Below are 27,245 nucleotides of genomic sequence, written 5' to 3'. Positions count from 1 at the left end.
CATACAAATGGGATCATACGGGTCTTTTGTGACTGCCTTCTTTTACTTAGCATAATGTTTTCAAGGCTCATTTGCGTGTAGCATGTATTAGTACTTCATTCCTTTTTGTGTGTGTGTGTGTGTGAGGAAGACTGGCTCTGAACTAACATCTGTTACCAATCTTCCTCTTTTTGCTTGAGGAAGAGTGGCCCTGAGCTAACATCTGTGCCAATCTTCCTCTACTTTAAGTGGGATGCCGCCACAGCATGGCTCAGCAAGCAGTGCTAGGTCAGTGCACAGGATCTGAACCCACAAACCCCAGGGCGCTGAAGCAGAGCAGGCAAACTTAACCACTATGCCAACCGGCCAGCCCCTCTCATTCCTTTTTAATTGACAAATAATATTCTGTTGTATGAATGCACCATATTTTATTATTTCATTTACCCATTCATTAGTGGATAGACACTTGGGTTGTTTCTACTTTTTTGCCATTATCAATACTGCTGTTATGAACACTCACGTACAGTTTTTGTGTAGACATATATTTTCAATTCTCTTGGGTATATACCTAGGAGTGGAATTTCTGGGTCATATGTTTAACCTTTTGAGGAACTGCCAGACAGTTTTCCAAAGCAGCTGCACCATTTCACGTTCTCACCAGCAGTGTACGAGGTTTCTCCAATCCTTGTCAACACAAGTTACTCATTGTTTGGTTACAGTCATCCTAGTGGGTGCAAAGTCGTATCTCATTATGGTTTTGATTTGCATTTCTCTGACGGCTAATGATGCTGAGCACATGGCCATTTGTTTATATTCATTGGGGAAATGTCTAATTAGGTCCTTTGTCAATTTTTTTAAAAAATAGGTATTTCTCTTTTTATTATTGAGTTGTAAGCGTTCTTAATATATTCTAGACACAAGTCTCTTATCAGACACATGATTTGCGAATATTTTCTCCCATACTGTGGGTCATCTTTTCATCTTCTTGACGGTGCCCTTTGAAGCACAAAAGTTTTTAATTTTGATGTATATTTTATCTATTTTTTTCTTTTTTGTTTGTGATTTAGGTATATCTAAGAAACCATTGCCTAATTCAGGATGACAAAGATTTATGCCTATGTTTTTTTCTAAGAGCTTTATAGCTTTAGCTCTTAGTTTAGGTTTCAGATCCACTTTGAATTCATTTTTGTACACGTGTGTGGTAGGGGTCCAACCTCACTCATCTGCATGTGGCGATCTAAATACTCCTGCACCATTTGTTGTAAAAGGGATCCTTTCCCCTTTGAATTGTTTTGGCGCCCTTGTTGAAATCAATTGACCATAAACATAAGAGATTACTTCTGAACTCTCAAGTATATTCCATTGACCTACATCTCTATTATTATACCAGCACCACACAGTCTTGATTATTACAGCTTCGAAGTAAGTTCTGAAATTAGGAACTACGAGTCTTTTAACTTTGTTCTTCTTTTACAAGCTTGTTTTGAATATTCTGGGTCTCTTGCATTTCCCTATAAATTTTAGGATCAGCTTGCCAATTTTTGTGTGCAATGTCTTACCAAGACCTGCATATTTTTTTGTCAAATTTATTCCTTAGTATTTCATTCCTTTTTTTTTTTTTCCTGCTTTATCTCCTCAAACCCCGCCATACATAGTTGTATATCTTAGTTGCAGGTCCTTGTAGTTGTGGGATGTGCCATTCTCGTTGATACTATTATAAATGGAATTGTTTTCTTCATTTCATTTTCCGATTGCTCATTGCTAGTGTATAGAAATACCATTGCTTTTTGTATACTGATCTTGTGTCATGAAAACTTGCTGAACTCATTTATTAGCTCTAATAGCTTTTTTTTGTGGATTTTCCAGGATTTTCTAAATAAAAGATCATGGCATATGCAATTACTTATTCCTTTCCAATCTGGATGCCTTTTATTTATTTTTATTTCCTAATCGCCCTGATTAGAACCTCGGTATGACATTAAATACAAGTGGTGAGAGACACATTTTTGTCTTGTTCCTGATTTTAGGGAGAAAGCTTTCAGTCTTCTACTGCTAACTGTGATGTTAGCTGTAGACTTTATGCCCTTTAACAGGCTGAATAAGTTCCTTTCTATTTCTAGTTTATTGTATGTTTATGTCATCAAAGGGTGTTGGATTTTAAATTCTTTCTTTGCATCTATTGAGATGATCAATCTGTTTTTGTCCTTTATTCTACTAAAGTAAATGGTGTATTACATTGATTAATTTTCACACTGTGAACTAACTCTGCATTCCTGGGATAAATCCAGTTTGGTCACGGTGCATGATTCTTTTCGTATGTTGCTGGATTCAGTTTGCTAATATTTTATTGAGGATTTTTGTATCAATATTCATATGAGATATTGGCCTATAGTTTTCTTGCAATGTCTTTGTCTAGTTTTCGTATCAGGGAAATACTGGCCTCGTAGAAGGAGTTGGGAAATGTTTCCTCCTCTTCTAAATTTTATAAGTTTGTGAAGGGTTGGTGTTATGTCCTTTTTGGAAACTTAACGTTGGCATCCTCGCTCTGTATTGGAGGTGGAGAAAAGAGGTTTTGTTTTTTTTCCTGGTGAGTCCCAAGACTCTGTCAAGAAATATGAAGAGTCTGAGATTTACAAGGGAGCTTGCCAGTTTCACGTACATTTCATAGATGATGTGAAACTCCTAGGTCAGAGATGGACACTGTCGTTTATAGCAATAGTAGCAGCCAGTGTTTGAGCATTTTTAAAATGTCAGTTATATTGAGCCCCAATTCCCACAGGGCAACGTGAAGAGTGCCAGGTGACACCTGTACAATCAGTGGCTTGCTTTATAGGAGAGGAACCCTGAGCTTAGGGAACCTGAAGCTTTTATATGGCCAGTAAGCATGACTGCCCTTTGCTATGGAGGGAGACACTATCCTTATCCTCCAAGGTTGTCTGCAATATGAACATGCTTGAAAAGATAGTCCAGAGTAAAGACAGTCATGCGTCTCTGCAGAAATGCAAGAGACCCATGGAGAATTATCTTCCAACAGACTCACCTGTTACTATTCTCCTTAATACTTCCTCATTATTCCTCTACTATATGTACTTCCCTCACTATTCCTCTACTAGATATTTTAAATTTAGTTTCAGTTTTATTAGTGATACATGCACATGGTTTAAAAAGTCAACAGTTTCACAAGGCTTATTCCTTAAAAATAGTTGTCTTCTCCCCTGCTCTTCATTACTGCTCCTGTTTCAACTCTGGTTGATTCTTCTGGCATTGAGCACTATAATAACATTTTTTACACTATAGTCATGCATCACTTAATGACAGGGATATGTTTTGAGAAATGTGTTAGGCGATTTCATCTTTGTGTGAACATCACAGAGTGTACTTACACAAACCTGGATGATATAGCCTACTATACACCTAGGCTATATGGTACTAATCCTACAGGGCCACTGTCATATATGCAGTCTGTCGTTGATTGAAATGTCATTACGTGGCACGTGACTGTACTGAGACTTGTTGATTTCTCAGATGAAGGCATTAACTCTTCATGTCCACTGTAGAAAATGTGGTTTTAGCTTTCTTTCACATCCCTACCATATCTGCCTTCTTTATGTTTCTCATTTTTCCAGTACAATTAAGGCACAACTTTGGTTAGCTCAATATTTAATATTTACATTATTAGACATTATTATTATAAATTCTATTCACAGATGCTTGGTTCATGGAGCATACTTTTCCTTTCCTGTGCAACATCTTGTTTTCTTTCAAGTTAATTGTTTTATTTTTGTTAGTTTTCATTGCTCTTCTCCAAATGTCTAAATCTTTCAAAATATTAAGACTTGATCAGTTTTCTCTTCTGGAAGTCATCTCCCCAGAGCCTTTTGACCAGCTCCATTCTGTACTGGTTGCTTTTTAGGTCTGCTGTACAAGCTGTCATTCTTGGGTCTTCCCTCAGTATACTTCTGGAGCTTTCCTACTCCTTCTACTGTGTTTAATCCTGTTTCCTGGATCTCATGTCTGTTCTTTCTTGGTTTAAGCGTTCATTTTTTGTGAAGCATATAGCAATAAAAAGGCACATAGGAGCTAAACTTTTTGAAACATTGCATGTTTGAAAATGTGCCCTCACACTTAATAGTTCAGTAGGTATAGAAGTGTAGGTAGAAAATAATTTTCCTGTAGAATTTTTGAGGGCATTTGCTTAATTTTCTTCCAGCTTCCAATGTCGTGGTTCAGAAGTCTGATACCATTTTAGTTCTTGACACTTTCTATGAAATTTTTTTCTCTCTAGAAGCTTTTAGGATCTTTTATTTGTCTCGTGTTCTGTAACGTCACAACGATGTGCTTTGGCTTGGGTTTGTTTTCATCTACTGTGCTGGCTACTCGGTGTATCCTTTCAATAGGATGACTTCAGTTCTGGGAGAATTTCTTTATTTGTTTCATGGATGGTTTATTCCCTCTCCATTTTCTCTGTTCTTTATTACTGAACTCCTATTATGCGAACATTGGACTTCCTGGATTTAACTTCTCTTTCTCTCATTTTCCATCTAATTGCTTTTAGCTCTACTTTCTGAGAAGTTTCCTCCACTGTATACTCTGAGTTTTCTATTGTATATTTAATTTCTGCTATCATATTTTTAACTTCCAAGAACTCTTTTAAATATTCTTTTCCTGTTCCACTGATGCAATATTTTCTCTCATCTCTCTGAGAATACTTCTCCTGGCATAGTCTCTGACTCCTCCAGGTTGTTATTCTTCCTTTGTTTGTTCTGATTTCTGTCTTTTATATACATGCTTTCTTCACATGTCTAATGATCCTCAGCTGTTTGCTCATCTTTAGGAATAAGACACCATGGAAGCTTTTTCTGTGAAGTTCTCTAGAGGGTGATTTGGCTTTGCCTTATTTTGGGGCTGGTCAGATCCCCAAAGAAGAATCTTCCAGTCTCCTGTCCGGGGGTATGGTTGCTCACATTCTGGGAGCCACGAAAGGAAGAAGGCTGGTGATATCAATATACAGAATGCAATTTTTCACTTCATCTCCGTTTTTAGTACTGGATGGATGACCTCAACTCCTTCTCTCAACTTCAGTCTTTGTCAGGGTAGAGGGGGGGCTTTATCTCACTATTGAGAATAGGGCAGGAGATTTGGGGTCTTCCTGTCTTTCAACTAATCTTCATGTTTTCAGCGTCACCTTCATTCCCTCTTCCAGAGTTACCTGTTGTTGCCAGTTCCTGAGACTATCTGGGGTTCTGTGATACAAATTGGTTTTTTTTGTTTGTTTGCTTTTCCCGTTGCCAGTTTAAGATTGAACTTTCTCAGGTCTAGTTAGTTCCAACTCATTCATCTGCTTTCCTGCTTCCAAGATTCGGTTCCTGTTATCTTCCCTCCTCTTCTTTGTCTACGGTTTATTCTATTAACTGTCATTTTACTGAGGCGTGAGAAGACAATAGAGATGTTCAACCTACTATTTTAACCAAAACCAAATTACTATATTTATTACATGTTAATGTATCTGTCTTTCCCATCAAATGTTGAATGGCTCAATATTGTGTCCCAAATACCTGTAAACAGTAATGTTTCAAAACATTTTTATTGAATTAAAAGAGATGAATTTCTTGACTGAGGTTTTCTGAATAAATAAATGAGATGACTTGGTTTGCATCAGACAAGGAAAGAAAATTCAGTGCCTGTTTTTAGGTCTGATACTGAGATATCTAGTTCATAATGGGCATGCCATTATACACTTGTTCTATTTTTCATAAAACCCTGGTGATGGTTCATTCAGCTAATCCCAGACAATTGACCATCTTAGAATCAAATAATTAAAATGGACTTTGAGAGCTCATTTAGTAAATCCCTTTCCTCTGGCTGAAAGCATTGTTAGTCCACTATCATCCCAAGAAAAGAGGCTGGCTCATAGTATGAGTTTAGACATGTTTGGAAAACTGTAGGATATCAATTCTCTATCTCAATATTATATAAAGAAAGATGAGATAAAGAAAGTGGACAAAACAGAACAACTTCTAGATCCTTAGACACTAATTACCACTCCTCCCTCTGGCGGTCCAGAGGCTACCTTTTATATTCTCTGCTCTTCTCTTCTGGTCAAGAGAAAGCCAAAAGCCAGAGGATGGAGAGGAAGGCATGTGATCTGCAGCTGCAAGACAGCCCTGGTGGATGAGTGGGTCCAGCACCTGGGATCTCTCTCCTGACTCCTTACACACAGAGCTTGAACAAGGGGGTACTTATTATTTCTCCTTGCTCTGCCAGGCTTCTTGCTACTATGATAGATTACAACCTTTACACAACCATGTGATGTTTAATATAAAATATATTAAAACAGTTTTTAAAAAACCTCTTTGAAAAGTCCTCTGAAGAACAAACAGAGAAAGAAAAATTAAAGCTTTTTATAATGGGAATTTTCAAGCATATACAAAAGTAGTAAAATAGAGCTTCATGTAACCATTATCCAACTTCAACAATTACCATTTTACCAATGGTAAAATCAACAATCAACATTTTACCAATGTTGTAAAATCTATTTTTTTTTTTTTATTAAAGATTTTATTTTTTCCTTTTTCTCTCCAAAGCCCCCCGGTACATAGTTGTGTATTCTTCGTTGTGGGTTCCTCTAGTTGTGGCATGTGGGACGCTGCCTCAGCGTGGTCTGACGAGCAGTGCCATGTCCGCACCCAGGATTCGAACCGCCGAAACACTGGGCCGCCTGCAGCGGAGCGCGCGAACTTAACCACTCGGCCACGGGGCCAGCCCCCTGTAAAATCTATTCTTATCCCCTCATGCCCTTGGTACATTTTTTTAAAAAAAATTTCTCTCCTTTTTTTTGCAAGGGAGGATTTTCTGTAAGCTAAAATCTGTTGCTAAACTTCCTGCTTTTTTCTTCCTTTTTATACCCTAAAGCCCCAGTACATAGTTGTGTATAGTTGTAAGTTCTTCTGCTTCTTCTGTGTGAGCTGCCACCACTGCATGGCTACTGACACACAGCAGTGTGGTTCTGTGTCCAGGAACCGAACCGGGCCGCTGAAGTGGAGCACGCTGAACTTCAACTGCTAAGTCATCAGGGCTGGCTCCCCTCCATTAATTTTTAAAAAAATATTTGCTGGAGTAGATTAAAGCTAATTTCAGACAGCATGTCATTTTCATCCAAACAATCTCTAATTGTTAAGAAAGATTTTTCTTTTTTCTCTCTCTTTTATATAAAACTACAATGCCATTATTATCATAACCTAACAAAATTAATAATTTCTTAATATTATCTCATTTCCAGTCCATATTAAAATTTCCAAAATCTGGGACAATCACCTGAAAAATATCTTTTTATAGAAGATTTGTTTGAATCAAGAGCTAAATAATGCCCACTCATTGTATCTAGTTCATATATTTCCTGTATCTTTTAATTAGTACTGAAAACTTTATTCCTTAAGTTACATATAATTATGTACTGTAAAAATGAAAGTAGGCTTATAAAAGTGTTTTCTTTGCTGCAATGTCAGCTTTACTTCAATCTGGCACACTTTCAAAATTTTCAGTGCTCTTGAGACATGTTTTTCATGGATATTTACTGGTCTAGTGCTTCTATTAGTGTGGTCAGATTTAAAGTCATTTTTAATAGAATTGTATTCTGCCTTATTTACTGATGCAACTAATAGAACTTTGGAGATGGTAGCTTATTAAATTTGTGCATATTTAAAAATCCCCCTGTTACATTAAAAATTATAAATCTATACTGTGGATTGCAATGGTGGTAAAATTAGATAGATAGGTATTATTGGGTATTGGGTACTATTTTAGAAATGTTTTCAAGCAATTTATTTCAAGTGGCAGTAGTGGAGAAGGGATGAGAGCGTCTTCTGAGGGCAGGATCTCTCGATCAATACAGGCAGAGATAAAATCCAATGCTTCAGATCATTATTCCACTTCCACCTGTTCTTCATGTTTTTAAATCTCTCTTTTAGTCCTACAATCAGGCATTAGCCTTTCCTCTCTCATTTCTTCTCTCCTCAGATTCAGCTAGTAATTATCGAGTGTTTGCTATATGCCATACACATTATAAACTAGATCTCATTTAACCCTTACAATAGCCTGTGGAGGTGGCACCTCCTTTTTATAGATGTGCAAACCCAAGTTCAGAGGTTTGTTGAGTTGCTCATGGTCACTGAACTCTAAAAGCCGTGCTTTTGACAGCACTCACACTGCTCTCAGGACTATTCATTGGTGGTTGGGTCAGTTAACGGAGGTCAAAATCAACACCGAAGGAGGTTACAGAGTGTTTGAAACTGGATTAGTACCTGCTCCATGGAATCCCCCGCAGACATACAGCTTCCCATCCACTGTTCCTGCATTGGTAGAATTGGTTCGAAGTGAGAGCAGGGGACTTGGCATAGGTGGGCCCTCTCTCCAAAAGTCCCCATCAGGGTTGTAGATTTCCACCACATCAAGGCACTTTCGAACCTGGCCCTTGTCTCGACCTACACAGCCAATTCCACCTACAGAGAATGAAACACAGAAATGAGATGACCAGGAACTGAAACTTCATCGGGGATAGCACCCCTTTCCTTCTATGGTTTATATCACAGGTTTATGGGCCTTTGACTTTTCTCTTTCTCGCCTGGTGCTACTTCTAAGATAATTTCTAAGCAATAGTGATGTCTACCTATGTACTCCATAGCCAAATTTAATATCATTTTTATTCACAGTGTTCCATCTGTTTGTTCTTATGCATGAGGTTGATTCCAGTGGCGGCTTTATATTCTACCGCATCCAACATCGGTTCACACAATGAGCATCCCCTTTAGAATAAGCATTTCAGGTTTGATTGTGAGGATAACTCGACTCGGACGTCTGCCTTCCTGTTGATTGTTAGCAATGATTTCACTGATCTGGCTAGTTACAGATGTGTCCTCATCATTGCAAGCCTGTCTCTCCCTCTCTTCTTAAACTGCGTGAATTTTTCCCCATTAGGAAGGGCCATTATTTGGTAAATTTCAGGTTTGGGGTCAAAGGAATGCCCCAAACCCAAAAGTCCAGTACATCTTCCATTTTTGAACGATACAGTTCATTCAACAGATATTCATTGATTGCCTATTACATGCAAGGCAATGTGCTAACTGATAAGGAGTTTAGAAAGACAAATAAGGCATTATTTCTTGTCATTAAGAAATTAATGGAGTCAAAAGGGCCATGTATGTAAATAAATAGGTAGAGGACATCATGACAGGTACCTTAAAAGAGATACAAATTAGACTCAGAAGCGCAGATACTGTAAGAAGTAACAGAAATATCATTAACATAATTATGACTTTTAAGTACAACGCTCCGTGGGACAAGTAATTGTGTAAGAATTTCCAATCCACTGTGATAAGAAACACAAGTTTGCATGTGATCTCTTTTGTTCTCTCCCCTCAAGCCCCACAGTGAAATTTCTGAAGCGTCAGGGCCATATTTCCTAGACCTGAAGGATGGCTCCTGACACTGAGGTGAATTCCCTAGGAAAGACACACCTGTACTTGCAGACACTCCTCTCATTGGTGATCTCATTCCATGCTGATGCAATCTGATCATCCTGATTTACATGACCAATCAAGAAGACTTTAAAGTGCTGGCCACAGGCTAAGCTAGCTCTCTTTCCTGTAGAGAGGGTCCTAAAAGAGTCATTGCACTTGTGGGGTGTTGACGGTGCTTGGCTATGTTGTTTATAGCAATATCAAAACCAAACTAAGAATTGCTCTGATCTCATGGCATTTACCAAATATATCACTTACTGAGAAATTAATCACATACTGTCTCAAAGCATTTCTTCTTTCACTGTTATTTAAGAACTTTTACCCATTATTGCACTAGTCTGATGGTATTTTCATTATCACCTATTTTTTCATCTCTTTAGTACTGCATCCCCATTCCCTAGTACAATGCCTGACATGTGTGTTTGGAATGAATGAATGAATGAGAAATTGAACTTTTCCTAAGCTTTCTCTGTCTGTCCAAGTGGATGTATTGTAAGCTTATTGAGGGCAAAGACCACTTTTTACACGTCTTATATTTCATAGTGCCTGACACACAGTACTCAAGAAATCCAAGAAGATTGATGGGAACAGCTTACTTTCTCCATGGTTGGGACTTCTGCCAGGCATAAGAGGTGATGGAACAGGGCTTTGGAGGAAGTCTTTAGTTTTTCTCTTTGCTGATAGAGCCTGGCCTGTCTCCTTTCTAGCCTGAATCCAGGGACTGAGGCTATAAACTCAGGAAGCTCTTAGCTGCTCTCTCTCTTATTGGACTGGATAAATAACTTAGCCCATTACAGTGCCCAGTCTGAGCTGCAGCATTTCCAAGGAGGGGACACACTGGCCTTGGTTAACTGGACAGCTCTGCTGTTCGTGGGTCCTCTTTCACTGTGGCACTGTGGTAGCTGGAGGTTTCTTAGTCCAACAAAAAGTGGAATTTCCTATTTGTGGGGCAGGAGGGCCTTAAAGAAGAGGAATTATCTGTAGCAAGTGAACCTGGCAACCACCCATCAGGTAAGAACGAGAATGATATAGTTACCTGTTTTGCAAGACCTAGGAGAGATGTTGTTAGGCTGGTTTATATTACAACCACTTTAGAAAACCAGTAAGTGGAAGCAAACAGGTTAAATGCAAGTCACTGGGAGTCGGGCTGGGGCACATTGAACAACCAACATCCTGAGTGTAACGCAGAAGTCTCACACAAAAGCCCATTAGAAAAGCTTCAACATAATGCATATAAAGAATGGGTTTTATTCTCCTGGTTTTCGGAATAATTAGAGTGCTTGTCATTTTCATTTCTCTGTTACTAAGTGTGTTTCATTATAATGTTCATCTCTTACTCTACAAATGACTCTTTTAAATATGTCCTCTTTCTATTTGGTTAGCAGACAGTTCACACACTCCACTTGAGGGTGACATGGGCTTCCAGGGCGCTGTCTTTGTTTCTGACCATTAGTGCCTGAACACATTCTCTGTCTCACTTGGATGTAATTCTACCATCAGGTACACTTTCAGCGACAGCCTATTAACAGCAGACTTAATGAGCTTAAACTGAAGGTGAATCCTGATTAGATAAATCATCAAATAAAAGCATGATCTTTATTAATAAGTCAGCACCACCACTACAAGAGAACTCTTTTGATGAGAGAAATCCTAGGGTAGGATCCGCACGTCTTTAGAATTTCAATGAGATACCTCCATATCTTTAATTTATATGCTTTCAGAACGTCTGAGCCTGACTTTTCTTTATTCTAAAACAGACAAATGAATAGAGATTATCTTTGTGAGTCATACCCAAGTGGACCTCAAATGCAAAACAAACCTTAGTTTTTTTGGTTGCGGGGAGTGTAGAAAATTATAGAAGAGGATAATGCCTCTCTCTCCTCTTTTTCATTTCTATAGAGATGAAGGCCCACTCTTCTTGTGTTTTCCTATTGTAGATTCCTTTCTTTCCGTTGGGTGTGGGAGGAAATCTCTCCCCATGCCAAACCTGGCAGGCAGCTGGCTGAGGGCAGAAGGGGAGTGATACTTCTTTGACATTCTCCAAAGAATTGCCCTGCAGTCCATGGCACCTTGAAGACAATGGTGCTGGCTTCAAAGACCCCTCTGCCTGCCTGGCTGCCTTCAGGTGGCAGGCTTACTCTATTCTCCGCTGGGCTGGATCCAAAAGAGAAGGAACATTCTATCATTGTTCTGGCAAGCTCCCAAAGTTGCTTGCATTGCTCAACAAGCTTTAGAAACAAGCGTTAGTAAATAAATCCACTGTTGTGTGCTCCCATGTGTCACTGAAAAAGCATGCGGGCTTTTGGAAACAGACAGACCTTGGCTCATATGCCTGTCACCACTTACTAGTTGGACAACTTTGGTCAATAAAATTTCTCTAAGTCTCAATTTTCTCATCTGTAAGTTAAGAACAATAATACCAATTTCATAATTTTTGCAAAGATTAAAATATTGGATAATTATGTAAAGGAGGAACTCACATTTCCTGTATACCTATGCACAAGTATTACTCTAGGAATTTTATTTATTCTCACATATTGCATGTAAACAAAATGGCTAGCATGTAGTAGCTACTCAGTAATGTTCATTCTTTCTCTTTTAGGCTCTAGGATGTTGTGTAAGTAAAACCAGTGTTCACTGAAATCTTACGTTTGCTTATTCTCAGTTTAATTATTTGCTATGTCTATAATTGATGTCTTACTGACTGTATGGTCAAGTCTCTTTTAAAAGTTTCTTTAAGGTTGGATAGAGATAATCAGAAAGTCAAAGGGCTGAGAAATTAGCTGAGCCTTCTCCTGACATGATTTCGAGTAACATTTGGTCATAAACATTTCAGAGAGGTGGGAGCAGTTAGGTGACATCATAAATGCTAGAAAAGGATTTTGTAATCTACAGGCTTCCAGGAGTGAAGCTAGTCCACCCAGCTGAGTGGATGGGCTACTTTCTGACTTGCATGTCAAATACAATCTGTTCACTGCTAATATAATGCTTGTGACAATTTCATTCTCACTTGAGTTGTCTGCTCTCTGATTTTTTTCTACTCTCATTTTAGAGCTCCAGATTTGGAGCCTAAGACCTAAACCGAAGACATGAACTCAAGCCTAAGACATGAACCTAGCTTCTTGTCCTTATCTTAATCTGACACAGGGGTCCCTTGGGTATTTTCAGAAAAAAGTCGTTCAGGACAGGGTTGAAAGCAGGTTTACCTGCCTTCTACAAAATTCTGGGCTATGCCAGGTAATGCTAACCTACAGTGTTTCTTGGGCCCACACAACATGGTCTGTATTAAGGATATTTGTATTAAGGACAATTTCTTCACCTGCCTACCCTTCATTGTCCTTTGCTAGTTTTTTCTCGCCAGGCTAAGAAAACATAATCATCCGTCTGCATCTTGTATGCTCCTCAAAGCAGATTACCACTGAAATCAAAGAAAAGAGCTGAAAGAGAAGATCATTTTGGGGAAAAGGGAAGTTCTATTTGTTAGAGATTGCCTTTGCTTGATTTTGGAGGGAAAATCAAGTGTTTGAAATGTCTTACAACTTCTAAGTGGAAATGTAGACAGTTGAATAGAAAATTCTGGCACTGAGCCCGGGGTGCCACACAAGTTGCAATTACAACATTGCTATCCCATCTGATTCCGTGTAATCCCTGGGCTTTCGGTCTCAGCCCAGCATTGGGCCTCAGTGGATTTCAATGTGCGAGGCAAGTCTGGGTCTTACCTCATCAGTTCTTTTGAACCCTAGGCCTGTCTTTTCTTTGTTTCTTCCCCATCCCTCTTCACTAGCTTGTCCTGCAGGTCCTAGCAGGTCTGAAGGCTAAGCACAAAAAGGGAGAACAAAGGGAGAGCCTGGGAACAGTGAGTAGGAGCAAGTTTAACCGATGACCTATTGATGTCACAACAGGTCAAAGGTGACAAAGCTCAGCCTGAGATGAGTGTCACCCCTGTCCTCCTTGATTCAGCACTCTCCATCTCTCATCAGTCACACAGTTCTGTTGATTGTGCCTTCTCAACACTTCTCAGATCTGTACCTTCATCTAAAGGTATATAAAGCTTTGATCACCCGGCCACTGCCCAATTCTTCACATTCCTCACCCTTCCCATCTCCCTTCCACATTCCCCAGCACCTTATGCTCCAGGCACACTCAGAGACTTGCGGTTTCCCAAACAGGCAGGGTTATTTATTTCTGGACCTTTGCTTAGACTGCTCTCTGCCTAGAATGGTCTCTCCTCCTTCTCCTCAACTTGACAAACTCCCACTCTTCTTTCAGGGCTCAGATCAGTAGTCATCCTCTTAAGAAATCTTTCATGTCTCTCTACATAGAATTGGCCATTCCCTCCTTTGGGTTTCCACTGTCCTCTGAATAGAAATCAAGATCCCTATAACATATATTGCTGTTATTTATCTTTATGTATGCTTTCCTATTAGATTAGACTGTAAGTCACTTGAGGGCAGAATTCACATTTGTATCCCCAACACTTTTTACATGATACAGATAGTCAAGAAATAAAAATTTAACTGAATGTATGAATGGATCAGCTCCTTACCCTCATCCCAGGTATCTTTTTTTCCCATACTCTTTTGTCAAAACAAAAAGCAATGGCTGTCTTTCCAAAATGTGTTAAGCCCTGAGTCCAAATTGCTGAAAACTCACTTCCTGTCAGATTATAAAAGTCAGCTTCTTAAAGGATATGGTAATCTCAGCCCAGATGTTGAGAGAAATTGTTGGTGTGAGTCTGTTTTGGGGTTCATGTTTCATCCCAGATCTACCTGCAAAAAGAATCACTAACTTCTATTAACTTGGGCTAGTCCTAAACTAACAGGAGACAGGCCAACTTCCTACTAATACTTTTCTGAAGTGGCCCTGCAAAGAACTATTAATCAAATATATTCCACAGCTTCAAAATGTAGAGACACAAGATATAAGTCCTTGAGTCAAAATGTGCGTCATTATATTCCCTGAGGGTCCAAGCATAATGTCTTTCTTCTAAAGGACACTTGACAATATTTGTTGGATAACTATTAAAGAAAAAGATCATAATTATTCTTTGGCATATTTATCTTGTGTGTAAATAAAATAATTTACAGAAAGTGATAATTTGTGCTCATTTCCATATTTACCCAAGAATTGGTAGAAGAAGGGAATGATTACATATACGAATTAGGGTAAACTAATAGAAGATATACATTTTACTCAGAATGAGAGGATTTTTTGGTAATTGACTTTTTCCTCTATTAAAGCATCAAAATTTTTCTGTTTCAACTCTTTATGATGCTTTAAAACATATATTGTGATATTCCCTGCCTTAGTGAATTGAAGATACTAAATATAATTTAACATTTTCTTAAGGATTCAGGAGTAACAATATGATCTATTCTCACAATATGCCATAGATATAGATGGTTCTATACATAAGGCTGCATGAAGACATACCTAAGATTTGCTTTCTGGAACAAATCCTTGCTATTGGTGTGGCTTTTAGCAATTTACCTCTTTTTCATAAAAGCACAGCATAGAATGTGTAGTTACACAACTCTGGTTGTGTAACATTATGCTTTTCTGCAAACATACAGAAGTAAATCAGAGGCCAAGACAACATTCTCCTAAGATATTTCTCATCTAGTCTCAATAACATTATTATCACTCTTCATCAGGGGCTTTCACATTATAGAAGCTTTCAAAAATTCTCTGATTTCAGAATCAAAAACACTCTAAACTTCTGGTTAATTTTAAGCGATTTATAAGTATATTTTGGATATTCACTTCATGTTTGTACTAGGTGTCATAGAATAACAAGTTTAAGATTTTTTTGTTGTTCATAAGAGACAGTCTATTGGGAAATCAAAGGCAGATAGGAAACCATTATAATACAGCATTTAATTATACACTGATTGAATAAAGTACAATTCTAATTGTTACAGTAAAATGTGGAACTGCCAACTCTCCGTGAACTTTTAGAATATCAATGACAAAATTTACTATATAGCTAAGTCACAATTTGGGAGCCATAGGAAAATTTTGGTCTCTTAGAGCATTTATTTCTAGGGTCCCCACTGAGAGTGCCAGATAATCAAGGTTAATATCCTCATTTGATTAGCTGGAAATACATTTCATGGATACTTACAGGAAAAACATTCATTCCAGTTCAAAGTCACTTCAGCTGTCAAATCTCTAAATCCAAGTCTTTTCTCAGCAAAAGGAGGCACTAGGAATACCATCTGACTTCTTTGGCTATTGTAAAAGCATATTTCTTTCCTTGTTCAGTATGAGCTTAAGAAATGTGCATTTAAGCTTATAAAACTCTTGGAATTAGATCAGAACATACTTGCCAGCCTGCTGTGATAACTTATGAATGCCAGGATACTTTGACCAAATAACCTCACTCATTTTCCTAGAATACTCAACTCCACAATGCTGTCTAGGGGAAGAGACATTGTCTCATTCATCTCTGAGTCTCTTCTAAAAGTCAGCCCAGAGCCTGGCTTATGTAACACATGCTTAGTAAATATTTTGAGCGTATGATACCTTCATTAACATGAGATTATCTTTTCACTTTCCCCACCATATCTGTACTTCTCCAAGTGCAGTCATATGATTATGCACACCAGATGCTTCCTACAGTTCAGATTCCTAAGTCTCATTTCAGGCCTACTAACTCAGATTTGCCAAGGGTGAGGACCAGGAATCTGTCATTTTAATAAACAACCTAGGTAATTTGAGAAAAACATATTTAAGAAAACTGCTTAGAATTTTATCAAAAGAAAGTAAAAGGTGAAACCTTACCACATTGAAACTTGGTCCTCTCATCTCATAAAATAATTTATCTCTAAAGTGATCTTTGAAATGCATTTACTATAGTAACTGGAACTTTCTGTGTAATTTTTCCTTCATCACCCTCAATGGCACTCCAGCTGAGTCAGACTCGCACAGGGCTGCTGTTTCAGTAAGCCACTGAGGCACAGAACGGTCTCCTGGAGAAAACAACACCAATAGTTTGAGACATTAGCTGTGTGGGAAGACTTATTATTAGCTAGCTCCAGACAAGGAAATCAAAAGTCTTTACTTTAAAAAATTCTCTACAAGACCTGTAACTCTGATTATTTTTTTGGCTTTTCACATGATGGGAGACTAGGACAGGCTACAAGATGAGAAAAGTAAATTCAGTAAACTGATATTTACTAAGCATCTATCCCATAAGCCAGGCCTGAGCTGGCTTTAGAAGAGACACAGACATGAGTGAGGCAAGCTCTCTTTCCCTAGACAGTCTGAGTACAGTGTGATGAGGCAATGACAGAGGCAGAGCAGCATGCTGCAGAGAACCAGTGCAACTAATACTGACCAGGGGTCACACAAACCACCAAGAGGAGACGGCATTTTTCCAGACCTTGAAGGATGTGTAGGAGTCAGCCAAGCAGAGGAGGAGGCACTAAGAGCAGAGGAAAGAGTAAACAAAGGCACAGAAGGGAGGCAAGTTCAGGAAGTGACTCTCAGTCCCTGTGGCTAGAGTTTAGGTTTTGTGGGGTTGGGAGGGAAATGGCTGGAGGAGATGAGACTGCAGTGGCAGGCTGGGGCCAGTTTGTGAAAGGTCTAGACATTTCCACAAATAGATTCTGGTGCTCTGGTGTTCTGTTTTATAGTGGAGGCACTCAACAAGTGCTCACAACTAGGTTTTAATGAGGTGGAGCCAAGAAGGTTCTATCTTTCCCAAAACCTTACTAAGAGGAGTCTGCAATTAATTCACTTCTTACTTTATTATTCATAAAAGTAGGATTTAAAACCTTGAAAACAAGGAATTAACATTTTTCTCATAGCAATAGGAAATATTAACCTAATATATCCTACTTTGGATTGTCTTTTTAAAGAACATTTTTTAGAAGGTTAGGGTATATTCTGGATTAAAGTACCTTAAATATCTCTTATAATAAGCTCTCACGGTACAAATGACAAAAGACTTTTCTTAAAAAATAAAGCATCTTAAAATGCATGGCCTTAAACAGCACCCTTCCATTTGACCTTCTCCCAGAGGATTTCAATTGGTTCTGTCATTACGTACACAGCTCCACTCTTTCCTGCACTTCCTAACAAAAATGGTTACATTCCCAAGAAAGCCCTAAGGAAAAAAATCAAAATGAAAATCAGCTGGTTTTAAATACCTAGGTTTTCAATAAGGGTATCATTTACTCATAAGGTTTATATAGACTATTTAAATTATTTTAAGCTTTCCAGGAAGTTACTCAACAGAAGAGCCAATTATAGTGTGGTAAAGCTGATAAAATACACAGATAACTGCATGAACAATGGAGTCACTTAAGCAAACAATCTAGTCTGTATTTTTATGTTAAGAAAGAAATTTTCAGATTTCCAAGAAAAGCTATCCACTATCTGATCAATTGTCACTTGGCTAGTTTGCCATTATTACATAAGCTGTGTTCATCTAAATTCAACTTATGCACAGTATCTCTGATGACATGCTTTTCAAAGACAAAATATTTCCACAATAAAAATTTTATTTTAACTAAGGCCAATATTCTAAAATCTTTACAACTCAAATCAAATCTCCAGGGTCAGTGTTAACCACAATGTCCAGTAGTTCAGTGTTTTCATCTTTAGTTCCTAAGAGAAAAATACATTTTAGACAATATTTTCAGAGTCCCTTATATGAAAATGTGTACCTACTCCATATAGCAAAGCAAGTTGTCTGAATGTGCAGTATGTCATTGGTGTCATTGGTGAAATGGGAGGAAATGAAGAGAGTATAAAGAAGCAGTCTTTTGACTCCAAATGCATGAGGAAAGAGTGACCTCAGCACAATGACGCCTCCTTAGTTGGGCCATGTAGCCAGCATAGAGACCTGTCGGGAGGAGCTAGGATATTCCAGGCTATTAAAGATAAGAGAAGAATAGGGCTGAGCATTATTACAGCACTGAGGCATAATTAGGCACCTCGCCAAAGTAAAAATAATAACAATTACTGTAACTATCATTTATTGAGCACTTATATGCCAGGCACAGTATTCATCATTTGACATAATACTCTCTCTTAAGCTTCACAACTGCATGAGATGATAATATATTGTTATCATCCTCATTTTATGAATGAAGAAAACCGACTTGGAGAAGTTAACCAATTTGCTCAAAATCACATAGTGTAACAACAACGGGGAATACCCCCAGAAAAGCTATCAGACATAAGGAGGAAAAAAGCCTGTTCTTAAAGGGCTCATGCATAAATTCACCCATTTTATAAATCAACCTAAAATCGACAGAAAGAAAGGTGCACAGTCCTTTGGTGAAAAGAGACTCAGTTGATAGGCTCTGGGTGCATCTTGGTGAGAGGTGAGACCTCCTCAAGCTGGGACCACTTGCCCAGGGAGTGAGACTTTGGTGGCAGCCATTATTGTGACCTAGTACAGGTTTGCTGACACAGATGCTGGCAGTTGCCTTTGGAGTTCTTCCCCAGGCCTATTAGTCCAGGGGTCTGCCCCAACCACTAGAACACGGATTTAATCCAGCTCAGCCAAGGCATGCAGCACACCCTAGGGACTGGGCCCACCCAACAGAAAGCCCTTGGGCAACTTGTGGGCTTGCATAGGCGACGTTCCTGGAAGCTCTGCAGCCAGGGGAGCAGGTCTGCCTCTGTGAGGCAGGGCATGCACAAGTGGTGGGCCTGCACTGGTGGAGTGTCTGGGGCCTCTGCAGCGGGGTGACTGACTCTGCTTCAGTAGGTCAGGGTGTGTGCACAGTGCAGGGCTGTGCTTCAGGGGTGTGTGGCTCTAGGTGATGTGGCTTTAAGCTGTAGCAGACTTGTGCTTCTCAAACAGCCACATGGGGGATTGGCCCCACCTTCCAAAGCCTGAAACAATTGGGTGCTCCTGTGCCTGGGGCTGACCCCACTTAGCACTCCTGAGAGAGCTGACAACAGCCTTGCAACTACAACTATTGTAAGCTCCTGAGCCTAACAACCAGCCATGCTGGGGCCTACTCACTTAGCAAAAAAACTGAAACAGGAAAGTGCTATTATACCTTGCAGCCAACTGTGCTGGGGCTCCCCACACCTGATAAAGTTACTAAGGGGACCATAGCAGCCACACATAGCTGAGCATTACAACCAGCTGGCCAGGGGGACAGCCTAGCCTCCGTAGGCACATGCAGCAAGAGCAACCCTGCCACATCAGAAGGACACATGCAGCCCACACAGGGTCACTCTTGGGACATTTGGAACTGGTGACAATGAGGAAGCAAACTGCTGGGCCTCATAAGGCATCTCTTACATAAGCCACATCTCCAAGATCAGGAAGACATAGCTGATCTACCTAATACATAGATATAAGCACAGAGAAAGAGGCAAAATAAGGATACAAAGGAATATGTTCCAAATAAGAGAACAGGACAAATCCTCAGAAAAAGAACTAAATAAAACAGAGATAAACAATCTATCTGACAAAGAGTACAAACTAATAGTCATAAGGATGCTCACTGATCGTGGGAGAAGAATGGATGAAATCAGTGAGAATCTCAACAAAGAATTGGAAAATATAAAAAGAACCAATGAGAAATGAAGAATACAATAGTGGAAATGAAAAATTCACTAGAGGGATTCAATAGCAGAGTAGATGATACAGAAGAATGGATCAGCGAGCTGGATGAGAGACTAGAGGAAGTCACCCAAACTGAACAGTGAAAAAAAGAAGAATTAAAAAGAATGAGGACAGTCTGAGGGACCTCTGGGACAACATCAGGAGCACTAACACTGATGCTATAGGTGTCCCAGAAGGAGAAGAGAGAGACAAAGAGGCATAGAACCTATTTGAAGAAATAATAGCTGAAAACTTTCCTAACCTAAGGAAGGAAACAGACATCCAAGTAGAGGAGCACAGAGAGTACCAAAAAAGATAAACCCAAAGATGCCCAAAGGGAGTGGCATGATATATTTAAAGTGTTGAAAGGAAAAAAAAACCACAGCCAAGAATACTCTATCCAGCAAGGTTATCATTCAGAATGGATGGAGAGATAAAGAGTTTCCCAGACAAGCAAACGCTAAAGGAGTTTATCACTAAGAAACCAGCCTTACAAGAAATGCTAAAGGGACTTATTTAAGTGGGAAAGAAAAGACCACAAACAAGAATGAGAAAATTACCAAGCAAAAACAAAAACAAAACCCAAAAATCACTGGTAAAGGCAAATATATAGTAAAGGTAGCAGATCAACCACCTATGAAGCTAATATGTAGGTCAAAAGACAAAAGTACTAAAATTGTCTATTTCCATGATAAGAGGGTAATGGCTACACATGCACGAAAAAGAGGTTGGATATGATATCAAAAACATAAAATGTGAGAGGAGGGGAGTATAAGAGTAGAACTTTTAGTAAGAGGTCAAACCTAGGAGACCATCAACTTAATATAGATTGATATATAGGGTAGGCTATTATATATGAACCTCATGGTCATCACAAACCAGAAACTCATAATAAATACACAAAAATTAAGAGAAAGGAACCCAGACATAATACTAAAGAAAGCCATCAAACCACAAGGGAAGAGAGCAAGAGAAGAAGAAAGGAATAAAGAACTACTACAACACTTAGAAAAAAAGTAACAAAATGGCAATAAGTACATCTTTTCAATAGCTATTTTAAATGTTAATGGACCTAAAACTCCAGTAAAAAGGCATAGGGTACCTGATGGATAAAAATAGAAGACCCATATATATGCTTACATACAGGAGACACACTTCAGACCTAAAGACACTCACAAACTGAAAGTGAAGGGATGGAAAAAGATACTCCATGCAAATAGCAATGAAAAGAAAGTGGGGGTAGCAATACATATATCAGACAAAATAGACTTTAAAACAAAAACTGTGACAAGAGACAAAGAGGGGCACAATATAATGATAAAGGGAACAATCCAACAAGAGGATATAACACTTGTAAATATCTGTGCACCCAACATAGGAGCACCTAAATATATAAAGTAATTATTAACAGACATAAAAGGAGAAATAGACAGCAACACAATAATCGTAGGGGACTTTAACACTCCACTTACACCAATGGACAGACCATCCAAACCAAAGATCGATAAGGAAACATTGGCCTTAAATGACACATTACACCAGGTGGACATAGTAGATATATACAGAACATTCCATCCAAAAACTGCAGAATACATATTCTTTTCAAATGTACATGGAATATTCTCCAGGATTGATCACATATTAGGCCACAAAACTAGTCTCAATAAATTTAAGAAGATTGAAATAATACCGAGTATCTTTTCTGACCACAAGGGTATGAAACTAGAAATCAACTACAGGAAAAAAATTGGAAAAGCCACAAATATGTGGAAAATAAAATACTACTGAACAACTACTGCGTCAATGAATAAATCAAAGGAGAAATCAAAAAATACCTGGAGACAAATGAAAATGAAAATATGACATGCCAAAATTTATGGGATACAGCAAAAGTGGTTCTAAGAGGGAATTTTATAGCAATACAGGCCTACCTCAACAAACAAGAAAAATCCCAAATAAACAATCTAACAGTGCACCTAAAGGAACTGGAAAAAGAAGAACAAATACAGGGTTGGCCCCATGGCGTAGTGGTTAAGCTCGGCATGCTCTGCTTTGTCAACCTGTGGTTTGCAGGTTCAGATACTGGGAGCAGACCTACACCACTCAGCAAGCCATGCTGTGGTGGCAACTCACATATAAAATAGAGGAAGACTGGCACCGGTGTTACCTCAGGGCCAATCTTCCTCAAGCAACAAACAATGGCCAAAGTCAGCAGAAGGAAGGAAATAATAAAAATCAGAGTGCAAATAAGTGAAATAGAGACTAAAAAAACAACAGAAAAAAAATCAATGAAACCAACAGCTGGTTCTTTGAAAGATAAACAAAATTGACAAACCTTTAGCTAGAATGACCAAGAAAAAAAGAGAGAAGTCTCAAATAAATAAAATCAGAAAGGAAAGAGGAGAAATTACAACAGACACCTCGTAAATGCAAAAGATTATAAAAGAATACTATGAAAAGCTATATGCCAACAAATTGGATAATCTAGGAGAAATGGATAAATTTTTAGAATCATACAACCTTCCAAAACTGAATCAAGAAGAAATAGAGAATTTGAATAGATCAATCACCAGTAAGGAGATTGAAATAGTAATCAAAAACCTCAAAAAATAAAATTCCAACCTGTACAATGAAAACTGTAAGACATTCCCGAAAGAAATCAATGATGACATAAAGAAATGGAAAGATACTCCATGCACATGGATTGGAAGAATAAACATAGTTAAAATGTTCATACTACCCAAAGCAATCTACAGATTCAGTGCAATCCCAATCAGAATCCCAATAACATTCTTCACAGAAATAGAACAAAGAATCCTAAAATTCATATGGGGCAACCAAAGACCCTGAATAGCTAAAACATCCTGAGAAAAAAGAACAAAGCTGGAGGCATCACAATCCCTGACTTCAAAATATACTACAAACTATAGTAATCAAAAGAGCACAGTACTGGTACAGAAGCAGACACAGATCAATGGAACAGAATGAAAGCCCAGAAATAAAACCACACATCTACAGATAGATAACCTTCAACAAAGGAGCCAAGAACATACAATGGAGAAAGGAAAGTCTCTTCAATAAATGGTGTTGGGAAAACTGGACAGCCACATGCAAAAGAATGAAAGTAGACTGTTATCTTTTGCCATACACAAAAATAAACTCAAAATGACTCAAAGACTTGAAGGTAAGACCCGAAACCATGAAACTTCTAGAAGAGTACATAGGCTGTACACTCTTTGACATCAGTCTTAGCTGCATATTTTCAAGTACCATGTCTGACTGGGCAAGGGAAACAATAGAAAAAATAAACAAATGGGACTACATCAAACTAAAAAGCTTCTCCACAGCAAAGGAAACTAGGATCTAAACAAAAAGACAACCTAGCAACTGGGAGAAAATATTTGCTACTCATATATGCAACAAGGGATTAATCTCCAAAATGTATGAAGAACTCATACATCTCAACAACAAAAAACCTAACAACCCAATCAAAAAATGGGCAGAGGATGTGAACACACATTTCTCCAAAGAAGACACATGGATGGCCAACGGGCACATGAAAAGATGTTCAACATCAATAATCATCAGGAAAATCCAAATCAAAACTACAATGAGGTATCACCTCACACCCATCAGAATGGCTATAATTAACAAGAGAGGAAATAACAAGCATTGGAGAGAATCTGGAGAAAAGGGAACTCTCATACTTTACTGGTGCAGCCATTATGGAAAACAATATGGAGATTCCTTAAAAAATTAAGAACAGAGCTACCATATGATCCAGCTATTCTACTGCTGGGTATTTATCCAAAGAATATGAAAACACAAATGCATAAAGATACATGCACCCCTATGCTCATCACAGCATTATGCACAATAACCAAGATTTGGAAGTGACCTAGGTGCCCTTCAAGGGACGAATGCATCAAGAATATATGGCATATATACACAATGGAATACTACTCGACCATAAAGAAGGATGAAACCTGGCCATTTGTAACAACATGGACGGACCTCGAGGGTATTATGCTAAGTGAAATAAGTCGGAAGGAGGATGTCAAATACCGTATGATCTCACTCATAAATAGCAGATAAACACAACAAAAAACAACACATAGAGACAGAGATTGGACTGGTGGTCACCAGAGGGGAAGCAGGGAGGCAGGAGAGCGAAAGGGGTGATTAGGCACATGTGTATGGTGATGGATGGTAATTAGTCTTTGGGTGGTGGACATGATGTAATCTACACAGAAATCCAAATATAAGGATGTACACTTGAAATTTATGTTATAAACCAATGTTACCATAATAAAAAACAATCACATAGTGTTATTAAGTTGAATAGGATCTGTCTGTAGAAGGACCTTACCATTATTTGAGGTAAAGAAGATGCTGGGGAAATCTTTGTAAAGATTTAACTCAGAAGATTTATAAAAATACAATAACATAAAGGCAAGGGCCATTAATCAAATGAGCTACATTATCCCTCATGCCTAAATCTCTCCCCATGGTAGTCAGATACTTAGGGCTTTTAAGGCCCCTAGTGCTCCAGTTAACCTGTTACAGTAACCTCTCATTTAAAAGGAAGCCAGACTTCAAACCACAGTCCAGAACACAAAAGCAAACCCTGAACAAAAGTGCAAAAAAGTAACAGTGCTGTGACAGAGACCTTGAATTTTATTCTGAAAAACTGGAGACATTGTTAAAGACACATGGCCTAATGACATAACTAAATGTACAATCTGTATGAACGCACAATTGTCTGCATGCGCAATCTTGTATGTACAACTGTATGAACAATATGCATGTACAACTGTTGGCGGAATCTTGTATGTATAATATGGGGATGGCAATGAGAAGTGAAGAAATGATAACTGAGCAGTGGGAAGGAAAGGAAGAACCATCAAAACACAGCAATTGGTGGCCTTCTAATTCGGGGCCAATAGTCTTACATAATTCAACAGCCAATGTATAGCACTCAAATATAGAGGAGCACAATTTTTGATGCTCATAATGATTGAGTTATTTTTAAAAGTTACTTTAACTTTGAAATGGGACAGACTTGTATTTGAATCCTGGGTTTAATCACACTATTTGTGAGATAAAAATAAACAAAGAACTTACCTTTGTAGGATATTATGAGAACTGAGACAGTATGTGTGAAGCACCCAGCATTTAGTAGTTCTTCGACAAATATTATTTTCCCTCAAAGAAATTTTTCATGAGGCAGAGAGGACTGTGATAACTTAAAGTATTTCTTTCTTGTCAAAAATGTTATCATATTTTGGTGTTTAAAGGTGCTGGCATCAATTATTTGGAAAATGTAACTGTATGGATTCTTTCATTTTCCAATCCAAGGAAAACAGTTTTTGCACCACTCAGAACTCAGACATAGTGGATTATCTGCTTACTTAAAGGTATGTTTTACCCTATAAGTAAAATGATAAACTTTTTGTGGACAGGGGTCTTGTCAATGTAATTATCTAAATAGTGCTGGATAAGTAATAGTAACACAAAGATTCAAAATTGTAAACACAATAAAGATGAACCAATAGGAGACTTTAAAAATAGACTTCAGGAAACTTGCAAACAATTTTCTGGGGAACACTCAATAGCAAAAGGAAAGGAAACCTTGTCTTCTCTTTTTGAAAATGGATTCAAACCTGAACTTGGAGTCCCAGAAAAAATAAATTTGAATGGAAAATTGCTGATTTAGAGGATCTCTAACATGGGCTGAACATTTTCAAAGAGCTTTAGAAAGTAAACAGAGTGGGACACGCACCTGTCAGGGATCTTAATGAGGTTCTCCAGATAACCCCCAGAAGCAGTTGGTCCACGGAAAAGCCTTGGACTAAGAAGACCACTGTCCAAAGCAAGCACCCTGCCTAAAACCGTGAGAACAAGAGTCTACTAAACCCAGCGCCACACTTGGTTCTGTGTGGTGTTATTCTTTATTCCCTCAGTCATATTTTTTCTCTTTACTGGATTACTAAGGGACGAGGCCTATTCTAACGTTATAATTTGGTTCTCCCAAACTATTGCTTGTGCTAATTTGAAGTATGGTATGGACATTGTTACACTAACATTATCAATAATGATAAAATACAAAAATTTAAAAAATGTCCTTGTACTGAGATGGGGGGATAAAAATTTTCTTGGGATGTAACAGTGGCTGTTCATCATGAGACCTAAAGACAGTACACTTACAGCTCCAACAAGGCTGATCACATCTCTAATGCAGCTCCGGGGCTCTTTTTTCCTGTGTGGGAATCAGGCTCTTTGATGCCAATCCAGGACCAGGACCAACTGTTCTATCATCTATTAGTTAGACCATTCAAGTGCATGACTCTGATACTCTCAGGGGGCTATGTCTTCTTATAGAGTCTGAAGAGATAAAACCCTTCCTGAGCGGTATAAATGAACACTGGTGGCACAAATTCTTGAGGATAACAATCTCATCCGTATGTGCTGTTCAACTCAGGTGATCCTCAAAAATTTGTCCCTCACTTTGGCTGACATAGAAAATAGTAAACTAACCAGTTAAAATTTCTTTGCCCAAATAGTTATGGAAATTAGTATAACCTTGGATTTTTCTATTGCTAACCAAAGAGAGTCTGCGCTATTGCTAACACTTCATTTTGTACCTGGATTAACACCACAGATGAGGTAGAACAATTTCTATCTACACAAAAAGAAAAGGAAAACTGACTATTAAGGAGGATCCAGGGAGTTTGGGGGACTTGTTTCCATGGTCAGACCTGGAAAAGTCTACATCGGGCCATTAGAATGTCCTCCGATTCCTTCTTTAATACTTTGTTATACTTGTATATTGCACAGCTTGATTTGTTTATCCAGAGTCTTAAATCTACATAGCCACTGTCCTAACAAATTTTCAACAAATGGTTTAAAGAGAAAAACAGCATGAACTCATGCTGATCGACTCACAAACTGAAAATCAGATCCACAAATAAAACCTTGTCTTCAAGAAGAATCAACAACAGCGGAGAACATCTGGACAACCCCTGATGGTCTTTCCTGTTGCTTTGGCTGACAGAAGACTAAAAGGGGAGAGTGAGAATATGTAAAAGTTCTGCACTCCTAGGGAAAGACTAATTGTTCTATAGCCATGGTAACAAATCAACGTCAGAAATGGTTTTCAACCTGGTTAATCAATC

The 27,245-nt window shown here is 38.4% G+C and overlaps 1 protein-coding gene across 2 annotated transcripts in view; it reads right to left on the bottom strand.

Moving 5' to 3' along the window:
* Positions 1-27,245, bottom strand: part of KBTBD12 (kelch repeat and BTB domain containing 12) — a 100,899-nt gene that overhangs the window by 22,882 nt on the left and 50,772 nt on the right. Inside the window, exons 5-6 of one of the 2 annotated variants that reach the window (XR_011426752.1) lie at positions 16,278-16,465; positions 8,280-8,477 (exon numbers count right to left, since the gene is read on the bottom strand). Coding sequence is in view for 1 of the 2 variants with exons in the window: in XM_001488860.5 (XP_001488910.1) it covers positions 8,280-8,477 (198 nt within the window). In the remaining variant the exon portion in view is untranslated. The remainder of the gene's footprint in view (positions 1-8,279; positions 8,478-16,277; positions 16,466-27,245) is intronic. The other variant, XM_001488860.5, reaches the window with a different exon arrangement.

The sequence above is a fragment of the Equus caballus genome, chromosome 16, assembly GCF_041296265.1.
Source record: "Equus caballus isolate H_3958 breed thoroughbred chromosome 16, TB-T2T, whole genome shotgun sequence".
Classification (NCBI taxonomy): Eukaryota; Metazoa; Chordata; class Mammalia; order Perissodactyla; family Equidae; genus Equus; species Equus caballus.
This window is presented reverse-complemented; position numbering and strand designations above follow the sequence as displayed.